Source organism: Octopus bimaculoides, chromosome 14, assembly GCF_001194135.2.
Source record: "Octopus bimaculoides isolate UCB-OBI-ISO-001 chromosome 14, ASM119413v2, whole genome shotgun sequence".
Taxonomy (NCBI): Eukaryota; Metazoa; Mollusca; class Cephalopoda; order Octopoda; family Octopodidae; genus Octopus; species Octopus bimaculoides.
In genome coordinates, this window is record NC_068994.1 from 29,487,935 (window position 1) to 29,509,401 (window position 21,467).

Consider the following 21,467-nt stretch of genomic DNA (forward strand, 5'->3'; position numbering starts at 1 on the left):
ACTTGCTGGGGCAGCCTGCTGGAGCCTAGCAGCAGGTATAAAAAAGGGGAATTTGACAAGACAGTCAGTCGGACGCTGACACTCGTTGATGCTGCATCGAAGAGGCCAGGGAATAGAAGAAAGAAGACATTCACCCAACACCAGAGCTGAGGACACCTCCAAAAGGAGAGGCCCCGCCACGTCAAAACGGTAGAGGAGTAGGGGCCAAAACCGGACGTGGTTCCTCCTGATGACGTCTTGAGCTAACTGGATCCTATAAAGGAGCTGTTGTGGTAGCAGACCACGAAACATGGTTGAAATTCCTCTGAGTTGACACTTCATGATCAGAAATCACTTTGGCGTATTATGCAATTCAGGAATTACTTGTTTGCATCAATTTGTGACATATCAAATTATTCCATACTCCATAGAGGATGTTCAACAAGTAGTTGGTTCTTGTAATGCATGCACAGAATGCAAAATAAAATTCCATCATCCAAATAATAGACACCACTAGTCAGTCTCTTAAACTGCAAATCAACTTCAAATGACCCCCTTGTATCAGCAAAAGTCGATATTTTCTTAACATAGTGGATGAATATTCCAGGTTTCCTTGCTTAAAAAATTGTAAATTGTCTTTGCCAGTGGTTTTTTGTTTGCCTGCTCATTCATTTCAGTCGTGGAGCCTCTTTTATGAGTCTGGAAGTGCACAATTCCTCACTGGTAAAAGAATTTCTTGGTTATTACTTTGAAAGTATTGAGAGGTGGTGAGGGTCAATAAAGTAATTTGGGAATTAATTAGAATAGTTTAAAAGCAATGTTTTCCAATAGGGTCTGTATTGCCCTTTAGTGGTAGTCATTTGGAGTTATGAGTGTCGTGAGTGGGGTGCATGAACAAATTTATATATCATCATCAGTGAAATAAAGATAAGAAAAGAACATCAAACTATGCTAACAAATCTGATTATCTTTTAATATACCTAATTATATTTTAGTTTAAAAGTGGTTTTAATTAATACCATGGTGCATTCCATGCACAAAGACCTGAAGATTTTCACTGTAGCCTAACATCTTTCTTGGTGTGCCTGTGTGGATTTTTCAGTCAAGCCGTCTCTTGGTGAGGCTTTTCAGGAAAATCCGTCCACCTTTGAGTGAAGATGTCCATGTCCTTTATTTCAATTAATAATTTCTTAGATACACTCAAATAGCAATATATCAAAATAAATTGTCTGTTACTGGGTACAGCAGGTCATTCAAGGAACCTAAACCTAATTTTTTTTAAGCATTTCCTTGTTTCCTAAAATCTCAAACAAATTGGCAACATTAGCTAAAAGTATAAGCTATGCTCTGAGGAGAATGGATGGTTGACTCTTTCAGCCATCAGTAAGTGAATGACTAATAGGTTTGAATTGATGGAATGTTGGAAAAATCCAATTGTGGAATCAAGCATTTTAAAACCTGAAATTCTGACAATAGCAATCCTTTACCTACTACACTGCTATCAACTTGAATGGCTGGTATCTCAGTAGAATCAGTATGAAGTAGTTCCTCTTTATCCTGAGCATTCTTTATGTTCAACAGATAAAATGTTAGAAATTTCATAATAGTACTTCCATGCCACTTTCAAATCTTCCACAGAAACAGTGAGCCTACCTCTATCATTCCAAATAGATTTCTCTCCAATATATTGTCTTGTAATCCCAAAGAGTTCACGCATCATGTAAAAATCTCTTCTTTTCTGTCTCACTCTTAGCCAAGTATAAATGTCGCATAGGTGCTCTTCTAGCTATTTGATAATGCTCTCAACTACCACCTAACTCTAGTTTTTTTCCAAGCCTGTCTCTTATCCTTTATTGCTCTATCAAACATATCATTCCACCACATCACTTTTTGTTTGGTTGTGATTTTGCCCCAGCCACAGGTTTGCTCTGTAGCCTCAAACAGGTTATTTCGTAGGAATACCCTGTTGACGTCTATGCTACAGGTGTCTAAATCTTTCTTACTACAGTCATATGTGTCAATTAGAATTTTTAAAGACCTATGCTCAATTGCAGTATCTTTTAACTGCCTTCCTTCTCTATATCGCCATCTGTTCCTGTGCCTACCAAGCTCTGGTTTTGAAGTCCTAAGCCACTAAACTATGCTGCATAGTATATGAATATTTTCCCTTCAGTTTTGTATATTTTCATATAACCATAAAATACTGGCCATTTTGTTCTACAGTTATTTCTCTTTTCCTACTCTTTAGAGAGGTGATGATGATATACAAACAAATCTATATAAATAAAAGTGAAATCTTGTCTGTCCAGGACCCCTGTATCTCTGTCTGCATTTGCTCTACATAGACATATTATACCTTTTTGGAATCAGGATTATCCTGAGATTGAAAATCTACTCTTCCTTTGGTTTTTGAACATCCAGCATGGGAATCTGATTAAAAAGCATTTGGGTTGCTATTTTTAGCAGGTCAACCATGAGTGGTTTCAATGATATAGTACAAGAGTTACCTCCCTTAGCTTTAAGCTTCAGTAAGGAATTTAGTGGTTCTTTTATCTTTTCCAGTCATCAGACTGGACACCACCTTGAAGAATTTTTATTGAACAAATCAACACCAGTTCTTTCTTTTATGTCTGGTACTTTTTTTTTATTGGCCTCTTCTACCAAACCACTAAGTCACATGAACGTAAACACACCAATTATCAGGTGATGGTGAGAGACAAACACAGACACAAAACCACAATATATATATCTTCTATTCAAATCTTAAAAGAAGTCCAAAAATTTGTGAACTTACAAGTTTTTCATTTAAACTAAATTTAAAGTGAAACCATATTGGTAGGATAATACCAAATTGGTAGGGTACCAATAAATGCTTTATTATTATTGCTCACTACAGTTTGGGGCTGCAGGCCCAATTAGCCGTCTACAGGAGCTAGCTTAAGTTGATTTTCTCAAATACCCTAGTGGCTCTCTGGAAATAGTGGATAATTTCTGCTACCTAGGGGAACTAATTAGCAGTGGAGGAAGATGTATAGAAACAGTAATTGCTAGAATAAGAATAGGATGGAGAAAATTCAGGGAGTTTTTACCTCTGTTGGCAACCAAAAGTCTCTCTCTCTCTCTCCAATTGAAAGGAATACTGTACGATTCATGTATACAAACAGCAATGCTATATAGTAGTGAGACATGAGCCCTGAATGTAGAGAACATGCAAAGACTAGAGAGGAACGAAGTCAGTGTACATGTGCGACAAACAGTTGGAGTATTGAAAGAAAAGTTAGGCATAAGAGGAATTTACATGCAATGTGCAAGAGAGAAGACTACACTGGTTTGGTCATGTGATGCATAAAGAAGTGCTAATCACTTAAAGTGGAAGGAACTTGTGGAAAAGGGAGATCCAGGAAGGCATAAAACAAAGTAATGAAAGCCAATCTCAAGACGACAAAGAATTGAGATGTCTGCTGCCTTGCTATACTAAAGACACCACAGCAGAATTGTTATCCTAAAACCACCTTGGTAATGCTTGTTTGTGAGGGGCTCCACCCCACACCCACCTGCATCCTCTCTGTCCCATCAACCATTTCCCCTATTATTTCATTCCCTAACACCAATTACTTCGCTATCACCAGAGCAGAATAGGCACATACTACATCCCACTGGTTTCTTAGTTACCTTCCTTCCCCCACCCTGAACCACTTCCATATCCCATTACCTTTCCCTGCTTACTGTCTCCACCAATCACCTCCTTTTTGTGCCTTCTCTTCTGTGTTGTTAACACCTTGCTATCACCCACAATGCCCTCACATATCTATTACATCCCCCACCCCTGAGTCTCTCCTATATTCACTCTACCATCTACCACAGTCACATGTCCACACACATCTTTGCTGCTTCTATGTCACTACTGCTCTCTTTATCTTGCCTCCTTTCTTTTCCAATTGGGGTATCCATGTATCTACTCTACAGCAAGACACCTATTCCTGTTCCTCTATACCTTTAATCTCTCGTCAAGTGATACAAAACTACCCCACACAATACTAGTCACCATTCCCAGCTAAGGGATTTGTTCTACAAGTTACTAGGTGACCCTGTCAGTGCTGGTGCCATGTAAAAAGCTCCTAGCACATTCTATAAAGTGGTTGGTATTAGAAACAGCATCCAGTCACAGAAACTGTGCCAAAGTATACGATGGCAGCTAGTGCAGCTTCTAGCCTTACCAGCTCCTGTCAAACCATCCAACTCATACCAGAAGGGAAAATGAACATTAAATGATAAAGATGATATTTCAATATATGTGCTCAACAGTCTGTACTTGACTGTAGACAATAAGTCAAGATTTGCAAAAGAAAGATTTCAGATATTTAAAGTTCAGTTTAAAAACTTCCCTTCATTGTGTAGTCTTTGTTTGTCTTTTTAAGACACTGTTTGTAATAAATGATTTGCCACAAAAGTCACAGCAATAGTTTTTGTTTCCAGAATGTATTTGTTCATGTGTTCTTAAATTACTGTTAATGACAAAAGATTTTCATGTCTTACAACAATGTGGTTTTTCTCCAGTATGTACATGTTTATGAACTACAAGCAATTGCACTGAAAGACTTCCCACAGAGCTAACAATGAAATGGTTTTTCTCCATATGTATTCTTTTGTGTTTTGTTAAATCACCATTACAAGCAAAAGATTTGCCACACGTTTCACAATGATAGGGTTTTTCTCCAGTGTGTCTACGTTTGTGAATTGTCAATTTAGAATTCTCAGGGAAGGACTTCCCACAAATTTCACAGTGAAATGGTTGTTCTCCAGTGTGAATTGTTCTGTATATTTTTAAGTGACTGTTTTTCATAAATGATTTCTCACAAATTTCACAATGATATAGTTTTTCTCCAGTGTGTATTATTGTGTGTGCTGCTAAACTATTCTTGTAGACAAAATATTTCCCACATATTTCACAGTGTCAACGTGTTTGTGGATAGTAAGACTTGAATTATTAACAAAAAATTTTCCACATACCTCACGGCAAAACAGCTTCTCTCCCTTACGTATACTTTTATGTCTAGTTAGAGTACTGTTATCGACAAAATGTCTGCCACATATTTCACAATGATAAGGCCTTTCTTCAGTATGACTCCATTTGTGGATTGTAATCTAAGGATTCTCAGAGAAAGATTTCCCACATATTTGACAGTGAAACGGTTTTTCTCCAGTATGCATTCTTTTGTGCCTTATTAATTTACTATTGTAGACAAAATATTTACCACATATATTACAGCAGAAGGGTTTTTCCTTATTGTATATTTCTTTGTGGGAAGGTAATAGTGATAGAATAGGGGGTGAGAGCATACTTCTTGCAAAGAAACAGCTGGATAAGGTCATAGAGGTAGTGAGGGTGCACGATAGAGTACTTAAACTCAGGCTAGTCTTGCAGAATGGTATAGCTACAATTATCTCAGCCTACACCCTACAAGTGGGCCTACCAAATGAACAGAAGGATCACTTTTATGATATTCTTCTGCAGGCTACCTCAAAGACGAGTGACAATGATCTCATCTTTGTGGCTAGAAGTTTTAATGGGCATGTCAGACAGTAATCTGGTATCTTCCATGGTGTACATGGGGACCATGGAGTTGCTACCAGAAATAAAGAGGGAACTAGGCGATTAACTTATGATCTTCATTAGCTTACAGCTGTTTCCACTATAAGTTGTGGTGGACTCCACAGCACCTTATAGCAGAAACAACTGTAAGCTATTGAAGTTCATAAGATAATCATTTATCTCTTTGTCATCTCAAGTGTCTTCTACTATAGCCTCAAGCCAACCAAAGCCTTGTGAATGGATTTGGCAGATGGAAACTGAAAGTAGTGTGTCATATATATATATATATACATCATCATCATCGTTTAAAGTCCGCTTTCCATGCTAGCATGGGTTGGACGATTTGACTGACGACTGGTGAACCAGATGGCTACACCAGGCTTCAATATATATATATATGCATATGTGTTGAGTGTCTTTATGTCTGTGTTTATTACCCTTCACCCTCACTGCCCAATAACTGTTCTAAGAATGTTTACTTAGTGTTTTGGCAAAAGAGATCCATAGAATAAATATCAGGCTTAAAAAATATAAATACTGTAGTCAATTCGTTCAACTAAAATTCTTCAAGGCAGTGCCCCAGCATGGCCGCAGTCTAATGACTGAAACAATATATATATATATATATATATATAGTAAAAATAGGACTCAAAACCTTAAAATGCTGTGAATGAATATTTATTGCGTAGTTTAGCTTGACATGGTTATAATAATGAGACATACATTACATGTAATGAAACTATAGATGATTGGATGCATCTAGTTATGTAAAGGAAAGCATAAAATATATTAGGATGCCAACTCAGTTCAATACAAAAAAATTAGAAAAGAAAAACTAATAAAGGCTGAAATATGAAAGAGTGAACATTGAGGACTTATTGCTGTGAATAAAACCATGACAAAATTGTCTCCCGTCACAATAAGAAAAAAACTGTCAAGTGCCAGGATTGTTGTCTCATCAGAAATTTCTTTGCCATTTTGAATTTAGCACAAAATGTTTTAAAAGTCGTAGACTGGGCTTAAAATAACCCAAAATAAAAATTTTGCTATTAAATTTTGCAAAAATATGTTTCTTGTAGTTCGATTCTAATTTATTTTCTTGAAAATTTAATGACATCGAATAAGATATTTCACTACTAATTTCTGGCTCATTTTTGACGATGTAATTGCAATAGCATCACTTCACAATAGCAACTGCTTTGTTCAAGTTTCACATTCAGTCTTAAATTGACAAAAGTAGATCTAACCCAATCCAAAGTCTTAGTTCAGTTAGGGTGGAAGTGATTGCATATTCAGGAAAATCTGGCAACCCAGTTATACTTTTAAATGTTACTCTTTTATACTGAAATTCTGCTCATCAGTAGGAATTTTTTCAGTAAATTAAGTGTTTGCAGTTTGTGTTCATAGTTTCTCCAATTTTAGGTTGATCTGCCATAGCTAAAGAGAAAGAGGCAACAGATGAGCAATTATGACTCATATATGCAATTTGACTTCCCTCTATTATTTAATAGTTTCAATGTTAGACTTTATGCCACCCCTTCATTGCATGGGTGTTTGCAATCGCATACAACATTTAGGACAGGCTTTGGTACAAATGTGACTAATCAGTGGCTATCATTCGAATGAGTATGGCACCACTTATTTGGCATCACTGTGAGCATATTCCTCTTTGTGTATGAGGAGAAGGAAAGTGTTTTTTTCACTTGTGTTCAGTTAATAAACTGTAATATCTCTCTTGCTCTGTCTTACTCTATCTGTATGTGCATATTTCGGCATGTGCGTGTGTTTGCCTCCAGTGCTAAAAAATGCCATTGTCCAAACAGGCTAAATGTCCAGTAAGCCACACCAAATCATTTCCTTCTGCAGTCAAGTGCATCTGCATGTTATTTCCAGTTCATTCACATTATAAAATGCTTAAGTTTTCCTTTGACTAATAGTGAGATGTCACAGATCCATCTGGTCTCTTGATGGCTGAGCTAATGATAAAGACAATTCATTTATTTATACACAAATGTTCTTTTTGACACTATCTCACTTCACAGATTTGCTTAACTAATCCAGTTATTCAACTTTGGATTACATACATTGGCACTATCATGCTATTAGCTGTCAGAAGTGAAAGTGCTCACTGCCTGCTAGTGAAGTATCTGTCTGTCTGCCTGTCTGCCTGCATGCCTGTTGCTGGCCTGTCGATTGAGCGAGCTATATGTCTGTCTGTCTCTCTCTCTATCTATCTATTACTCGAAAGTTCGCGCGTCCGTGCTAGCTAGTCGTGAGTAGAAAACACAAATTTAATATAAAAACATATTTCCTGAAATTGCAAATTATTTAAAATATAAAAATATAATTTTCAACAGAGAGAATTTATCAAAATAGAAAACAAATGAAGTTTGAAGTTTAAAAATAATAGGATCGACCACTCACGACTAGCTAGCGCGGACGCGAGTACCCTTATACTCTGTGTTTTCAAACGCATGGATATAGGTGTCAAATTTGTTCCAATAACTTTCGAGTAATAGATAGATAGAGAGATAGAGAGAGAGAGAGACAGACAGACATATAGCTCGCTCCGGCCAGTCATGGTATTAGCTGTCAGTAGCCAAAGAATCGACAGGCCAGCAACAGGCATGCAGGCAGACAGACAGATACTTCACTAGCAGTGAGCACTTTCACTTCTGACAGCTAATAGCATGATAGTGCCCATACATTCTCTGAGAAACTTTCCCTCATAGACACATATTACAAGCTCACTATTTCTTCCATCTTTATGTTTTGAGTTCAACTTCTGCTGAGGTCAACTTTGTCTTTCCTCTTTTCATGGTTAACAGAAGTACCAATTGAGCACTTACCACCACACCTGAAATTGTTGAACCTGTGCAAAAATTTGAAGCCAATATTACAAGCACACTAGAAATATGATGTTCTCAATCACACACAGCTTCAGATTGAAAGTATCTAAAATGTGAACAACTTTTTTAAAAAATTGTGTGGCATTTTTATTTAAATTTATTCTAATAACTAACACACATACATACTTGCTTTTCACTTGTAGTATCAGTTGAGTCCTTCAAAATCAAAGAGAACTGCTTATTAGTAAGGGTAAACCAACAGTATTTTCTTAAGTGCTGTGCATTTATATTATGCAAGTTCAAATCAGTTGCTATTGACGATGAAGTAAATCTTTTATAAATGATGCTACAAATACTCTCATGAAAAACTACAAACAGCCAGAGCAGCTGATTGTAGTCCTCACCAAAGTACAATAGAGATGAATTGATCTTTCGAGTGATTCACTGTTCAGTATAGCTTAGGATAACTATCACCAAAGTTAATGGTGTCAATGGGAGCAACAGTAAAACTGGGAAAATTTCAGCAGCTGTTAACTATAGACAATTTGGAGAGCAAGAGAAAGGTTTAAGATTCAAGGTTAGTTTTTATAACTTTATTGAACTATCAACATTATTGTAAAGGTACAGAATATGGTATTGCTACAGGTTCTCAATCTGCAGAAATAGCAACCAAATCACATCCTACTATCCTAGAAGGATGACACATTTGATGAGTAAATCTTCAATAGACAAAAATTGCGATGCTCAGAATTGGAACACCTTTGATTATAGATCTACTCAATCAATGTTGAACATTGATTAATGAACAACAATAACAAACAAGATGATACAGTGGACTCCAAAAGATCATGCAATAAAGGTGGTAAACTATTGAGATGTTCAAAGTTTTGTTGACTAACTAGCAACTAATCATTAAGATTGCCAAGTTCTGCTGACAAACTAGTATCACAGTATTGAAATCTATGAGTCATTCAATCAAACATTAAGACTGTTGTCATTAAAACCAAGTTACTGGTATGCTCTATCTCAGGTGTATCAAAATACAGGCGTTGGTATCTAGGATTGTGTAAGTTATGTATAGAGACAATATTTTGTTATAACTAGTAGTGAATCAGTTTTCTTATCTGGAAAGTATCCATGCTCAATATGTAGAAAAAGAACAGGTAGGAATACCATACAGTGTACACAAAGTCAACTATGTGTGCACAAGAGGTTAGTGGGAGCATAGGGAGATTAATGTAAACAAAAGATTTCTACATAGTAGATACACAGGAATAGTTAAAAGTAGGAGCAACATTGAAATAAATTTTTTTTAATGCTTAGAAGCCTCCGTATATGTAGGCAATAGCTTCTCTTATCTAAATGACAAAATTAGAAGTGGAAATGGGTGTAGCAGATGAATAGTACCCAGAGTAAGAAGAGGACTGTTCCCTCTGTTGGCAACAAAGGATTTTTCTATCATAATGAAGAAGGGTAAATTGTGGTACTTATATACAAAGTGTGATGCTACACAGTAGTGAAACAGGGTCACTGAGTAAAGACTGGAAAAATGTAAATTGGTTTCCACAATTTCGGGGGTGGGGTAAGTTGATTACTTTGACTCTGGTATTCAACTGGTACATATTTCATTGACCCTGGAAGGATGAAAGGTAAAGTTGACCATGGCAGAATTTGAACTCAGAACATGAAGATGAATGAAATGCTGCTAAGCAATTTGTTCAGCATAACACTTGTGCCAGCTTGCCACCTTTGGAAGATGTAATATTACCATGACAGAGCAACTTAGATGTAGAGTGAAAGAGAGGCACTGAGCTGGCAAAGGCATAAAATGGGCATAGTTGACATTTGGAGAAAGAAATGCCAGATGTTCAAAAGAGGAAGGAACTCATGGAAAGTGAAAAGATGAACCAATCTCAAGATGCTAAATTTTACAAAGGAAATGGTGTACTCTGAAAAGTAGAGAGAAAGAATGCTAGAGAAAACTAGTTCAATTTATGGAAGTATGGAAAAATGAATTTTAAAATGGTGATGATAAAGACAAAAATTTGGTTTATTCAGAAAAAAATCATTGTAGAAAGTTTCCACAAATTTCATACCTAGAAGTTTTTACCGTTTAAGTTTTTCACTTATGGTTTATGAAACTGAGTCTCTGTAAAAAAAAAATTACAGACAAATAACAATGAATAGATCTTTTTTTTAATATATCTATGTATTTGTGGATTACATGAGTAGAAGCTCAGAGAATGGTTTTTCAACATATTTCACCCAAAGAACATTTTTCTCCAGTGTGTATTCAGTAGTGTATTACATGTGCAGACTTATTCCCCACATGTTTCACATTGTATCCAATGTCTACTCATTTATCAATGACCTGTTTATAATTCACAAAGGATTTCCCAAATATTCAGATATAAAACCAATAGATTTCTTTTAAAAGCCATCATATCTAAACATTAACAACTATGCACAGTGGACAAATATTGAGTTGGTCTGTTGAAAATATTCTCTGTAAATAGAAGCAAAAAGAACAAAAGAAAAAAAACTGAGAAATAAAGATCCGTCAAATGAGAGTCTATGTGTAGACAAGAAGATGAGAAGAATTCAAATGGAATGATTTCTGACATATTTTATCATGTTTTTTAGTCTGTACTTGCTGGTGGGCAAAATGTTTAGACTTGCAAGATTAAATTTAACCTGTTAGCATTCAGATTACTTTGTTAAATTTAATACTTATTAATTTGCATTGTTTTAAATTAATCATGCAGTATCTTGTAACTTTGAGATTTTAAAGATGTGATTGTTTATCTTTTTAGAATGACATTGCAGTGGGGTGTGAGAGGCCAGATTTTGACAGTTTGAACATAAAACAGGTAGAACATTTGGGCTGGATATGATCTGTTTAAATGCTAAAAGGTTAAAGATTTATCTCCGGTATGTATTTGTTTGTGTCTTTTTAAGATACTGTTTGTGATAAATAGTTTACCACATATTGCACAGTGATAGTTTTTTTCTCCAGTGTGTATTCGTTCATGGTTTTTTAAATTACTGTTACTGACAAAGGATTTTTCACATATTTTACAGCAATATGGTTTTTCTCCAGTGTGAATTCGTTTGTGAACTACAAGACTAGAATTTTCTACGAAAGATTTTCCACAGATCTCACAGTGAAATGGTTTTTCTCCTGTATGTATTCTTTTGTGTTTTGTTAAATCACCATTACTAACAAAAGATTTGCCACACATTTCACAATGATAGGGTTTTTCTCCAGTGTGACTACGTTTGTGAATTGTCAATTTAGAATTCTCGGGGAAGGACTTCCCACAAATTTCACAGTGAAATGGTTGTTCTCCAGTGTGAATTGTTCTGTGTGTTTTTAAGTGACTGCTTTTCATAAATGATTTCCCACAAATTTCACAATGATATGGTTTTTCTCCAGTATGTCTACGTTTATGGAATATAAGACTAGACTTTTCAATGAAAGATTTCTCACATATTTCACAGTGAAACTGTTTTTCTCCAGTATGTATTCTTTTGTGCTTTGTTAAATTACTGTTAGAGACAAAATATGTTCCACATATTTCACAGTGATAAGGCTTTTCTCCAGTGTGACTATGTTTGTGGATAACAAGACTAGAATTATTGACAAAAGATTTCCCGCATATTTCACAGCAATAAGGTTTTTCTCCAGTGTGGCTACGTTTGTGGATTTTCAGCTTAGAATTCTCAGAGAACGATTTCCCACACATTTCACAGTGAAACGGCTTCTCTCCAGTGTGTATCCTTTTATGTCTAGTTAAATTACTGTTATCGACAAAATGTTTTCCGCATATTTCACAATGATAGGGCTTTTCTCCAGTATGACTCCGTTTGTGGATTGTAAGCTGAGAATTCTCGGAGAAAGATTTTCCACATATTTGACAGTGAAACGGTTTTTCTCCAGTATGCATTCTTTTGTGACTTGTTAAAATACTGTTATAGACAAAATATTTACCACATATATCACAGCGGAAGGGGTTTTCCCTGCCGTGTGTTTCTTTATGCGTTAAGACTTCATGTTCGGAAAAGAATGTTTTCTTACAAATCTCACAGTGATATTCAGGCATCTTTCTCTGTACTGAGTTTTGTTTAGTAAATGTTCCATTACATAAAGATTCTTCATCACTATACATCTGTGTATCTGTATGTATATTGTTGAAAACCGGTTTATTAAAAGTGTCCAAGTAATTAACGTTCTCCATATTTCTCAGAGAATTCTTAAAAGCTGGGTGTCTGTTTACATGATCGGAAAATATTCAATCTAAATTACATTTTCTACTTACCATTAGAAGGCTTGATGCTGAATAGGTCTGATCCAGGTGGCCAACATTTTTGGAGATAAAAATAATTCTATATCTACGTAAATGTGATTATTATTAATGGATGCTATGTTAATTAAAAACTATATTCACCGTCCATAAATAATTAGTGACAGGCGTTTTGATGCAATTGGCATTCTTCTACATTGGTTGTAATGGAAAGCACGGTCAGAAGTGTGAAATAAGGAAAACTACAACGGTTTAGGACAGATGTCGGAGAAACAAAAATGTGAGTGCGCGCAAGCGAGAGTACCAATAATGAATCTGGACCGTTCACCCCCAATAATTGAAAAATGTATAGAGTGTTGTAATAACAATCTAAATAATATTGGATTTCAATGTGAAAACCATTTGAAAAATGAAAATGGGACGTTAACTGCTTATTGGTGTATAATTAAAATCAAAATGGGATCAAACAAGTCATGATATAGGATACATTGAAACGAAATGAAATGCAAGTTATGGAACAGAGATCTTAATAGATGTCTGGCGGTGTAAATTATACAGAAACGTTAAATGTTTACATTAGCAAGAAATAAGTGTTTCAAATGTTATTAAATTAAATTAAGCTACAAAGACGGCGGTGTCATTGACAATTTTCTACTGCCTGAACGACTCCGGTGCAACAAATTATGAAGTCCCTCGTTTAATTTATACATCCAGAAAATTTATTTCAAACTGTTCTTTCATTTGTATCCAATCAATGGGTAACTCATATCATCACAATAATATAATTACCATGTATCATGATTATTTATTGCTCACAAGGGGCCAACAAAGAGGGGACAATACAACACATTTGGGGACACTGAACAAATGAAAAAAAAAACGTAAGGTACAATGGTAATGAAAAAATGAAAAATGAAAGTGACGCTACCTGCCCCACCAAGTAACATCACTTACTATTTTTTTTCTTTGTATTTCATTATTTCAAGTCCATAGTTTTCTTTAAGTTCCTCAGACTCTATATCCTTAGGTAATCTTCCCTTTTCATATTCTTCCTTCCAAACATCATAATTTCCTTTGTGTTTTTTTTTCCAATCTCATTTTTTTTTTTTTTGGTCTTCTGTTATTTGAAGGCATGAATGGCTCCCGTAAACACTTTCATCCTCCACTCTAACCATCACTGTATTTTCCCATCCCATCACCTGTTTAACCAGTTCATCGTTTGCTTCCTCGAAAACCACACACGCATAACAACCAGTGGGAGGGGAAGTTTGTGGATTCCTGTATGTTATTGTTTTACAATAATATAATTACTTTGTATCGACGAAACAGCATTTACGTGCTTACTTAACCAACAACAAATAGCAACCAAAACTTCCCCAAATCATACTCTACTATCTTAAAAATAAGACAGCAAAATTAAACAGCACCGTCTTGTTTTATTCTTAATTCACAAGGAATAGTTCATGAAAATGTTTGTGAACTTACCCATTCACCTTGCAATCCTTGATCCAACTTCACTTACATACACCTTATATAACTTGAGAATACCCTCTTCCCCATCATCTCATCTTCTCTCTCCTGTCTCACTGAGGTAGCCATGTATCTTCTTTACAAGATGCCCATTTCTACCCTTCTACTCATGTGCTAACCTTTCATTTGCCCGCAATACTACCTAGCTGAACTGGGGCTACATAACAAAAACAGTTCATAGAAGAGAGAAATGTTATTCCTGTAATATCTGTGTGATGGTATCTTCTGATAAATTCATTCAATTGCAAATAAACTGCAAAAGTTCTGGCATAAAAACCTACCTAATGAGAGACCATAGGAAACTGGCAGAGAATATTGAGATCAATCAAGGAAGTTATTGTGCTTATCGTTACTAAAAACAGAATTTACTGGAGTGTTACAAAAACCTTGTGTCTCAAGTTGTGAACTTATAAATATCTTTTTCACCAGTGTTTAAATATAGAAACAAATTAAGTAAGTCAACTAGAAAATACCATTGCACACATATTACAGGAATAAAATGTCTTTCTTCTATGAACTGTTTGCTATTTAACCCCAGGTCTGCACTGAGTGAATAGACTTAAGTTCAAAGTCTGATCATCCTGAGATTCTTTTTTTAATGCAACCATCCTTCACTTAAAATCAGAAGCTGCTGGCTTTAAGTCTGTCCTCTTTGGGGTGGGTCTGTGTAACTTCATCTGAAAGAAATATTAGATGTTTTGTGTTGTGGTTGTAAAGATCTTACCTGAATTATTACTATGTGAATGCTGTCTGTCATAAACAGCATTTAATTCTTTAAACATCTTTTTTATTTCACATTTATTTTTGAAAGTAAAGTGTTCAGATTTTTTAAAAATGTATTCTGTGTACGAGTTATGAAAGTCCACTGAAAAGTTCATGCGGCCAAATGAGGTTTATTTTTCCATATAGTTCTGCCTTGCAGTCCACACACTTCTTCCATCAGTGTTGCAATGCTTAGATCCTATTGGTGAAAAAGCTTTCATGTTGTTGCTCAAAAAAATCATCATCACTGTGCTACTGGTTCCCAGCCAAGTGTTTTTTCATGCTGGGGAACAAATGATAGTCAAATGGTGCCAAATCAGGAGAATAGGGAGGATGATCAACCAGTTCAAAGCCACAGCAGCCATTGAAAGCAATGATTTGTGTGCTGGAGTATTGTCCTGATGAAACAAGACATCTTTCGTCAGTTTTCCTAGGTGTTTGGTCTTGATAGCCTTTCATAACTACCAGAGCAAGTTGGCATACTACTCTTCATTGATAGTGTGGTACTTTTGAAGATAGTCAATAAACACAATGCCCTTTGCAGCTCAAAAACTGAGGCCATTACCTTACCTGCAGATGAAATGACTTTGGCCTTCTTTGGAGAAGGTGAGGAGGAGCGTTTCCACTGCATGGATTGTCTCTGGCTCAAAATGATGAACTAAGCACTCATCCTGGGTGAGGAAACCAGCTGCATCTGCCTCAAACAATGTCAAATTTTCTCATGATCTGATCAGCTTGGTACACTTCTGATCAGATGTCAGAAGACATGGGTGCCATGTCTTCTGACACCTGATCATGATGCAGAATATTCTCAACTCTCTCACAGGATATGCTAAGAGCATTGGCTATTTGATTTATAGTCAATTTATGGTGAACACGATCAATGTTTTCCTTGGTGGTGGCAGTTGCAGGACGTTCAAACCTTGGGTCATCTTCAAGACTCTCCCTTCCGTTCCTAAATTTGGCAGCCTACTTTTGCACTGATACATCTCCCTAATGCATCAACCATTTCAGGAAGAATGTCATTGGGGGGGGGGGGGTTAACCTTTTTTCTGCATGATGCCTAATTTTGTCCATTTTCGAGAGAAGTCACTACTAGTTACTTTTGAAGTCTTCTTTGAAGAGTCAGATGTCAGTTTACCTGGAAAGACACAATGCAGTTATTAATAAGGGTTGAAAATAATGCATGCAAGATTTCATAGTTTTAGCATCACTCCTTCATAGACAGCCATTGAACTTTTCAGCCCATCTGCATGTGTTGAAAAGGTAATATTTTGTTTTTATTGCTGTTTAAATCTCATGTACAAGGGAATGCTGAAAAGTTCTTGGCTCTAAGGCCTAGTTGGAGGCCCAACCTTCCAAGTTCTTTTACATGGCTTAGAAAAACTGAAGGACTGCTGCAATAAGTGTGTGAATCTAAAAGGAGAATATGTTGTATTAAATTATAATTAACTCATCTTCCTGTATTTCTTTTTTTTACCCAAAGCCAGGGACTTTTCAACACCCCCTCATAATTGTGTAGAGTTTTTCTAAATGATGATGGTGGAGTGGATTTAAGTGTTTTTGTAACCAATTTCTAATAGGTTTTACAACTTGTTAGAACATGAGTTAGAACATGAAGTAAATATATCAGAATGATAAATCCATGTCATTCTATCATCATTCAGGTTGCGACCATCTTCCCCTCATTTCTGACATATATTTAGAATTAACCCATTTTGATGATGGTAGGGTAGAATTTAAAGGATATTTGACCCCAAATTTGGCTGGCCAAGCAACCATATGTTGTCTTCCTCACTGGCCCATGGTATATGCTATTGTAGATACTGGGTACTATATTGATTGTCACATCCTAAATATATGGGATGTTTGGAATTTTCTATTGCTTTTTTTTTGTGTCTGATGGAAGGAAGGTTGAAAATCATGGTCCGTGGGAAATTTTCATTTTGTGTGAATTTTTTATGGCAAGTTTTGCTAAATGCCTCTTGAAGAAGGCTTTTACTTGGCATTGGAGTGTGGGTATGTCATTTAAAGTTGTGAGATGATGTGGCAGAGACTTGTTAGACCTGCAGCTGAATACTACATTGTGTTCTCGTGTCTGGGATACAAATTTCTAGTTTTCTGAGGTTTTTAGGAACTTCTTGTTTTAGGTGCAGTACGGTTGAATGGTTAAGAAGCTCACTTTGTAACGACAAGGTCTTGTGCTCAATCCCACTGTATCGCATCTTGGGCAAACACCGTTTTCAATAACTTCAAGTCAAGCCAAGCCTTGTGGCTGAAATTGGGTAATGTGAAAGTGTGTAATAGACTGTTGGGTGGTTTCTACCTGTATTTCAAAAAGTACAGCCTTATCACACACTTTGTCACAGTGATTCTTTTTGAAAATTACATTTAGGGTACATATGTCTGGAATCCTCAACCACTTACATGTTAATTCAAGAGCAGGTAACTCAGCTGATCAACAAACTGAATCCTCATCATTGAATAATGGAGATTTACCATTTTCTTTGTTATTTCCCTTTACCATTAAAAAATGAAAGTTATAGCGACATATATGATACTTTTTATCTTTTACTTGGTTTCAGTCGTTAGACTGCGGCCAAGCTAGGGCACTGCCTTGTAGAATTTTAGTTGAATAAATCGACCCCAGTACTTATTATTTTTGTAAAGCTTGTTAATTACTCTATTGTTCTCTTTTGCGAAACTGCTAACTTATGAGGATGTAAACAGACCAACACCTGTTGTCAAGCAGTGGTGGGGGGCAAACGGACACACACACACACATATATATATACGATGGGCTTCTTTCAGTTTCTGTCAACCAAATCCACTCACAAGGTAAGTGGAAGACACTTACCCAAGGTGTCACACAGTGGAAATGAACCCAGAACCAAACTTCTTACCACACAGCCATGCCATAGATTACAAAAAGATGAAATTTTCATGGTTGGAGCAATTCTAATCATAGGGCTGTCTGCTCAATCAGGGGACCTGGGGTTAAACAACAACGACAAACCAGGCGACCACAGGGACTATGGGATAAAGGCAATATACTACTAAGATATTCAACGCTTTGTTGACCAACTAACAACAGATCATTGACCTCTTCTACAAGTTAACTAATAAAACAATATGACCACTCACTAAGTGCAAGGTTCCAACGACTACAACAGGTGTATCAAGATGTAGGAGCCATGTAAGTTGTGTATAGAGACAGGTTTTATGAAATCATCCTTTCTACTTTTAGCACAAGACCAGAGTTGATTACATCAACCCCAGTACTTGACTGGTACTTATTTCATTGGTCCCCAAAAGGATGAAAGGCTAAGTTGATCTTGGTGGAATTCGAACTCAGAACGTAAAGACGGGTGAAATTCTGCTAAGCATTTTGTCTGGCATGCTAACAATTCTGCCAGCTCACCATCTTATATGTTATTAGAAAATATCTTGGTAGTGTTTTCAGCAGTGAAAGATAATTTTGATGGTTTAGACAGTGATATCCAAAAATATTTAGCATAATAGTTTCAAAGTTTTAGCCCAAGGCCAGCAATTTTGGTGGTGGGGTTAAGTTGATTACATTAACCCTAGTGCTTAACTGATATTTATTTTATCAGCCCTGAAACGATGAAACGGCAGAATTTGAGCTCAGAATGTAAAGATGGATGAAACACTGCTAAGCATTTTGCTTGGCGTACAAATGATTCTGACAGCTTGCTGCCCTAACAATATACAAGTTGGTTTCAAAAAGTTCCAGGACTAGTTATTTTTTATAAAAAATAACTTAGGTAAATAACTTTTAACATCATCTCCTTCAAAATAGTCACCTTGTGCAGCACTACACTGATCCCAATGTTCCTGTCACTTTTGGAATCTGGCCTAGAAGTCTTTTTCTGTAAACGAGTCAAGGACTTTTTGTGATTCACACTGGATTTTGACAATGGTGTTAGAATGGCAAATTTTGAGCTGCATTTTCATCTTGGGGAAGAGATGGAAGTTTGCAGGTGCTAAATCTGGCGAATAGGACAGGCGCAGAAGTGATACTATGTCATTTCTGATGAGAAACTTACAAGTGAGGAGAGCTCAGTGACAGGGTGCATTGTCATGAAGAATCCAATTCTTTGTGCTCCACAGATCAGGTCGCTTTCACCAAATATCCTCCCTCAAATGCTTGAAAACATTGTAGTAGAATTCTCGATTGATAGTCTGGCCCTGGGGACAAATTCTCGAGGCACAATACCACATTTCCGCAGGTGATGCTCATTGACTTCTAGGGATGTTCTTCCACTTTTGAAGCTCTCATTACACAACTCGTTGTCTCATCGCCATAGGCTTGCTGAAGCATGTTCAATGTCTCTGTAGCAGACTTCCCAAGTTTAACACAAAATTTCACGTTGGCTCTTTGTTCCTGTCCATGGCAAAATCACAGACTACAGCATACACACAATCACAAAAACACAAATTTCACAACTTGCGAAGTAAACACAGCAATGTCACTTGGCACACAGCTTCATGAAGGTCACTACTAGTTCTCACTGCACACACAACCAGTGCTTCCATCTATTGGTGCACTACAGAACTAGTTTTGGAACTCTTTGATACCACCTTGTATAACATATTGTGATAAGATTTAAGTATAAAATTTATAACATTTTTAAGTTACATATAAAGCTAAATATTTTGTTAGAAATTTCAGTGACAAGATTTTACATGAATTTGGTTTTATTTTATTTTTTTTACTTTATTTGTAGAGAATATTTTGAATAGACCAATGCATTAATATTTGTCCACTGTACATATTGGCTTATGGTTAATAAGATTAAGTTTTAAATATTCCACAAATTTCAAAGCTCTTAATGTTGCTTATCATGATCAGTGAAGTTGCATACTGTGGACAGGGCCATTAGACTAAAGAAACAGGCTTGGAAGGCCTGGAAAAGTGGGGGTAGCAGGAGAATGTATCAGACAGCCAAAAGGGAAGCTAGGAGACAGGTATATATGGCCAAGGGAGTAGCAGAAAAGAAGTTTGCCAATGTTCAGTGATATGAGAACCAAAGAATTGAAGTATTCCGGATTGCAAGACAGTGTGTGAGAGAAAACTATGATGTCATTGGAAGGAAATGTGTCCGCATGGACGATGGTGCCCTTGCATTTAATGATTCTGCAAAGAAAGAGATTTGGAGATGCCATTATGAAAGACTGCTGAATATAGAGAATGAATGGGAAGAGGAGAGTCTGCCAAAGGTTGACCCAATTGAGGGATGAGCTACCCGAATTGACAGTACCCTGGTAGATAAAGCAATTAAGGATATAAAGACAAGGAAAGCACCTGGCCCATCAGGAATCACTGCTGGGATGCTTAAAATATCGAGCAGTGTGGGATATGGTCTTGTCATCTGCATCATAAATCAGGTAATTCCTGAAAGAGTCATACCCAATGATTGGTGTAGCAGCACCATAGTCAACTGCTACAAGTGGAAAGGTGAAATAACTACAGGGGTATCAAATTATTGGATCAGGGGATGAAAATTACAGAGAGGGTCATAGCCCAACTAATTAGGGAGAGAGTTAGCCTAGATAAGATGCAGTTTGGTTTTGTGCCAGGCAGAAGCACCATTGATGCTATATTTCTGGTAAGGCAACTGCAGGAGAAATACCTAGCCAAAGATAAACCTCTGTACTTGGCTTTTGTTGACTTGAAGAAAGCCTTTGACAAGCCCCCTCCCCCCGATCCCTTATCTGATGGTCAATGTAGAAACTGGGGATAGACAAGTGGTTAGAAAGAGCTGTACAAGCCCTAAGGTGAGGATTGGCAACATGTATAGTGAAGAATTTTAAGTAGGAGTTCACCAATGATCAGTCCTCAGCCCTCTATTATTCATTATAGTCCTCCAGGCAGTAACAGAGGAATTCAAGACAGGCTGCCCCTGGGAGCTCCTCTATGCTGATGACCTTGCTCCAATAGCCAAGTCACTGCCAGAACTACAAAGTTTAGGGTGTGGAAGCAAGGTCTAGAATCGAAGGGCCTTAGGGTTAACCTAGCAAAAACATCAGTAGCCCCGCAAATTTTAAAGAAACCCTCTGCGATAAAACAGCAACAGACAAGATCCGGTTGAAACGTAAGATTCCCAGCAAAGTATGTTCAAGTTTGTTACATTTGAGTTGATTTTTTTCTTTCTTAACTATTGAACTGCCGCATTCAGTACAAACAAAACAACTCAGTGTGAAGAATATTTTTTTTATAAACGATTTCTTCACAAGCTTTGCCAACAATCACAAACCAAGAAACTATTTGGCATAAGAAAACTTTTGTTACATAATGTACAAGAAACTTTTTTTTTTTATTGTGCAAATCACCGGACAAAAATTATCTTTCTACTTTACACCAATGTACTTCTGCATGCAACCTTGCAAAATACTGTTGATATTTTTGTGATTTTCATAATTGTCATG

At 36.5% G+C, this 21,467-nt stretch overlaps 1 protein-coding gene across 1 annotated transcript in view; it reads right to left on the reverse strand.

Moving 5' to 3' along the window:
• LOC106876606 (zinc finger protein 208) overlaps nucleotides 1-13,384 on the reverse strand; it is a 21,815-nt gene extending 8,431 nt beyond the window's left edge. The window contains exons 1-4 of the mRNA XM_014925217.2: nucleotides 11,329-13,384; nucleotides 4,516-4,811; nucleotides 2,336-2,409; nucleotides 1,471-1,545 (exon numbers count right to left, since the gene is read on the reverse strand). Coding sequence (XP_014780703.2) covers nucleotides 1,471-1,545; nucleotides 2,336-2,409; nucleotides 4,516-4,811; nucleotides 11,329-12,659 — 1,776 coding nt within the window. The 5' untranslated portion in view covers nucleotides 12,660-13,384. The remainder of the gene's footprint in view (nucleotides 1-1,470; nucleotides 1,546-2,335; nucleotides 2,410-4,515; nucleotides 4,812-11,328) is intronic.
• Nucleotides 13,385-21,467: the final 8,083 nt, after the last annotated feature.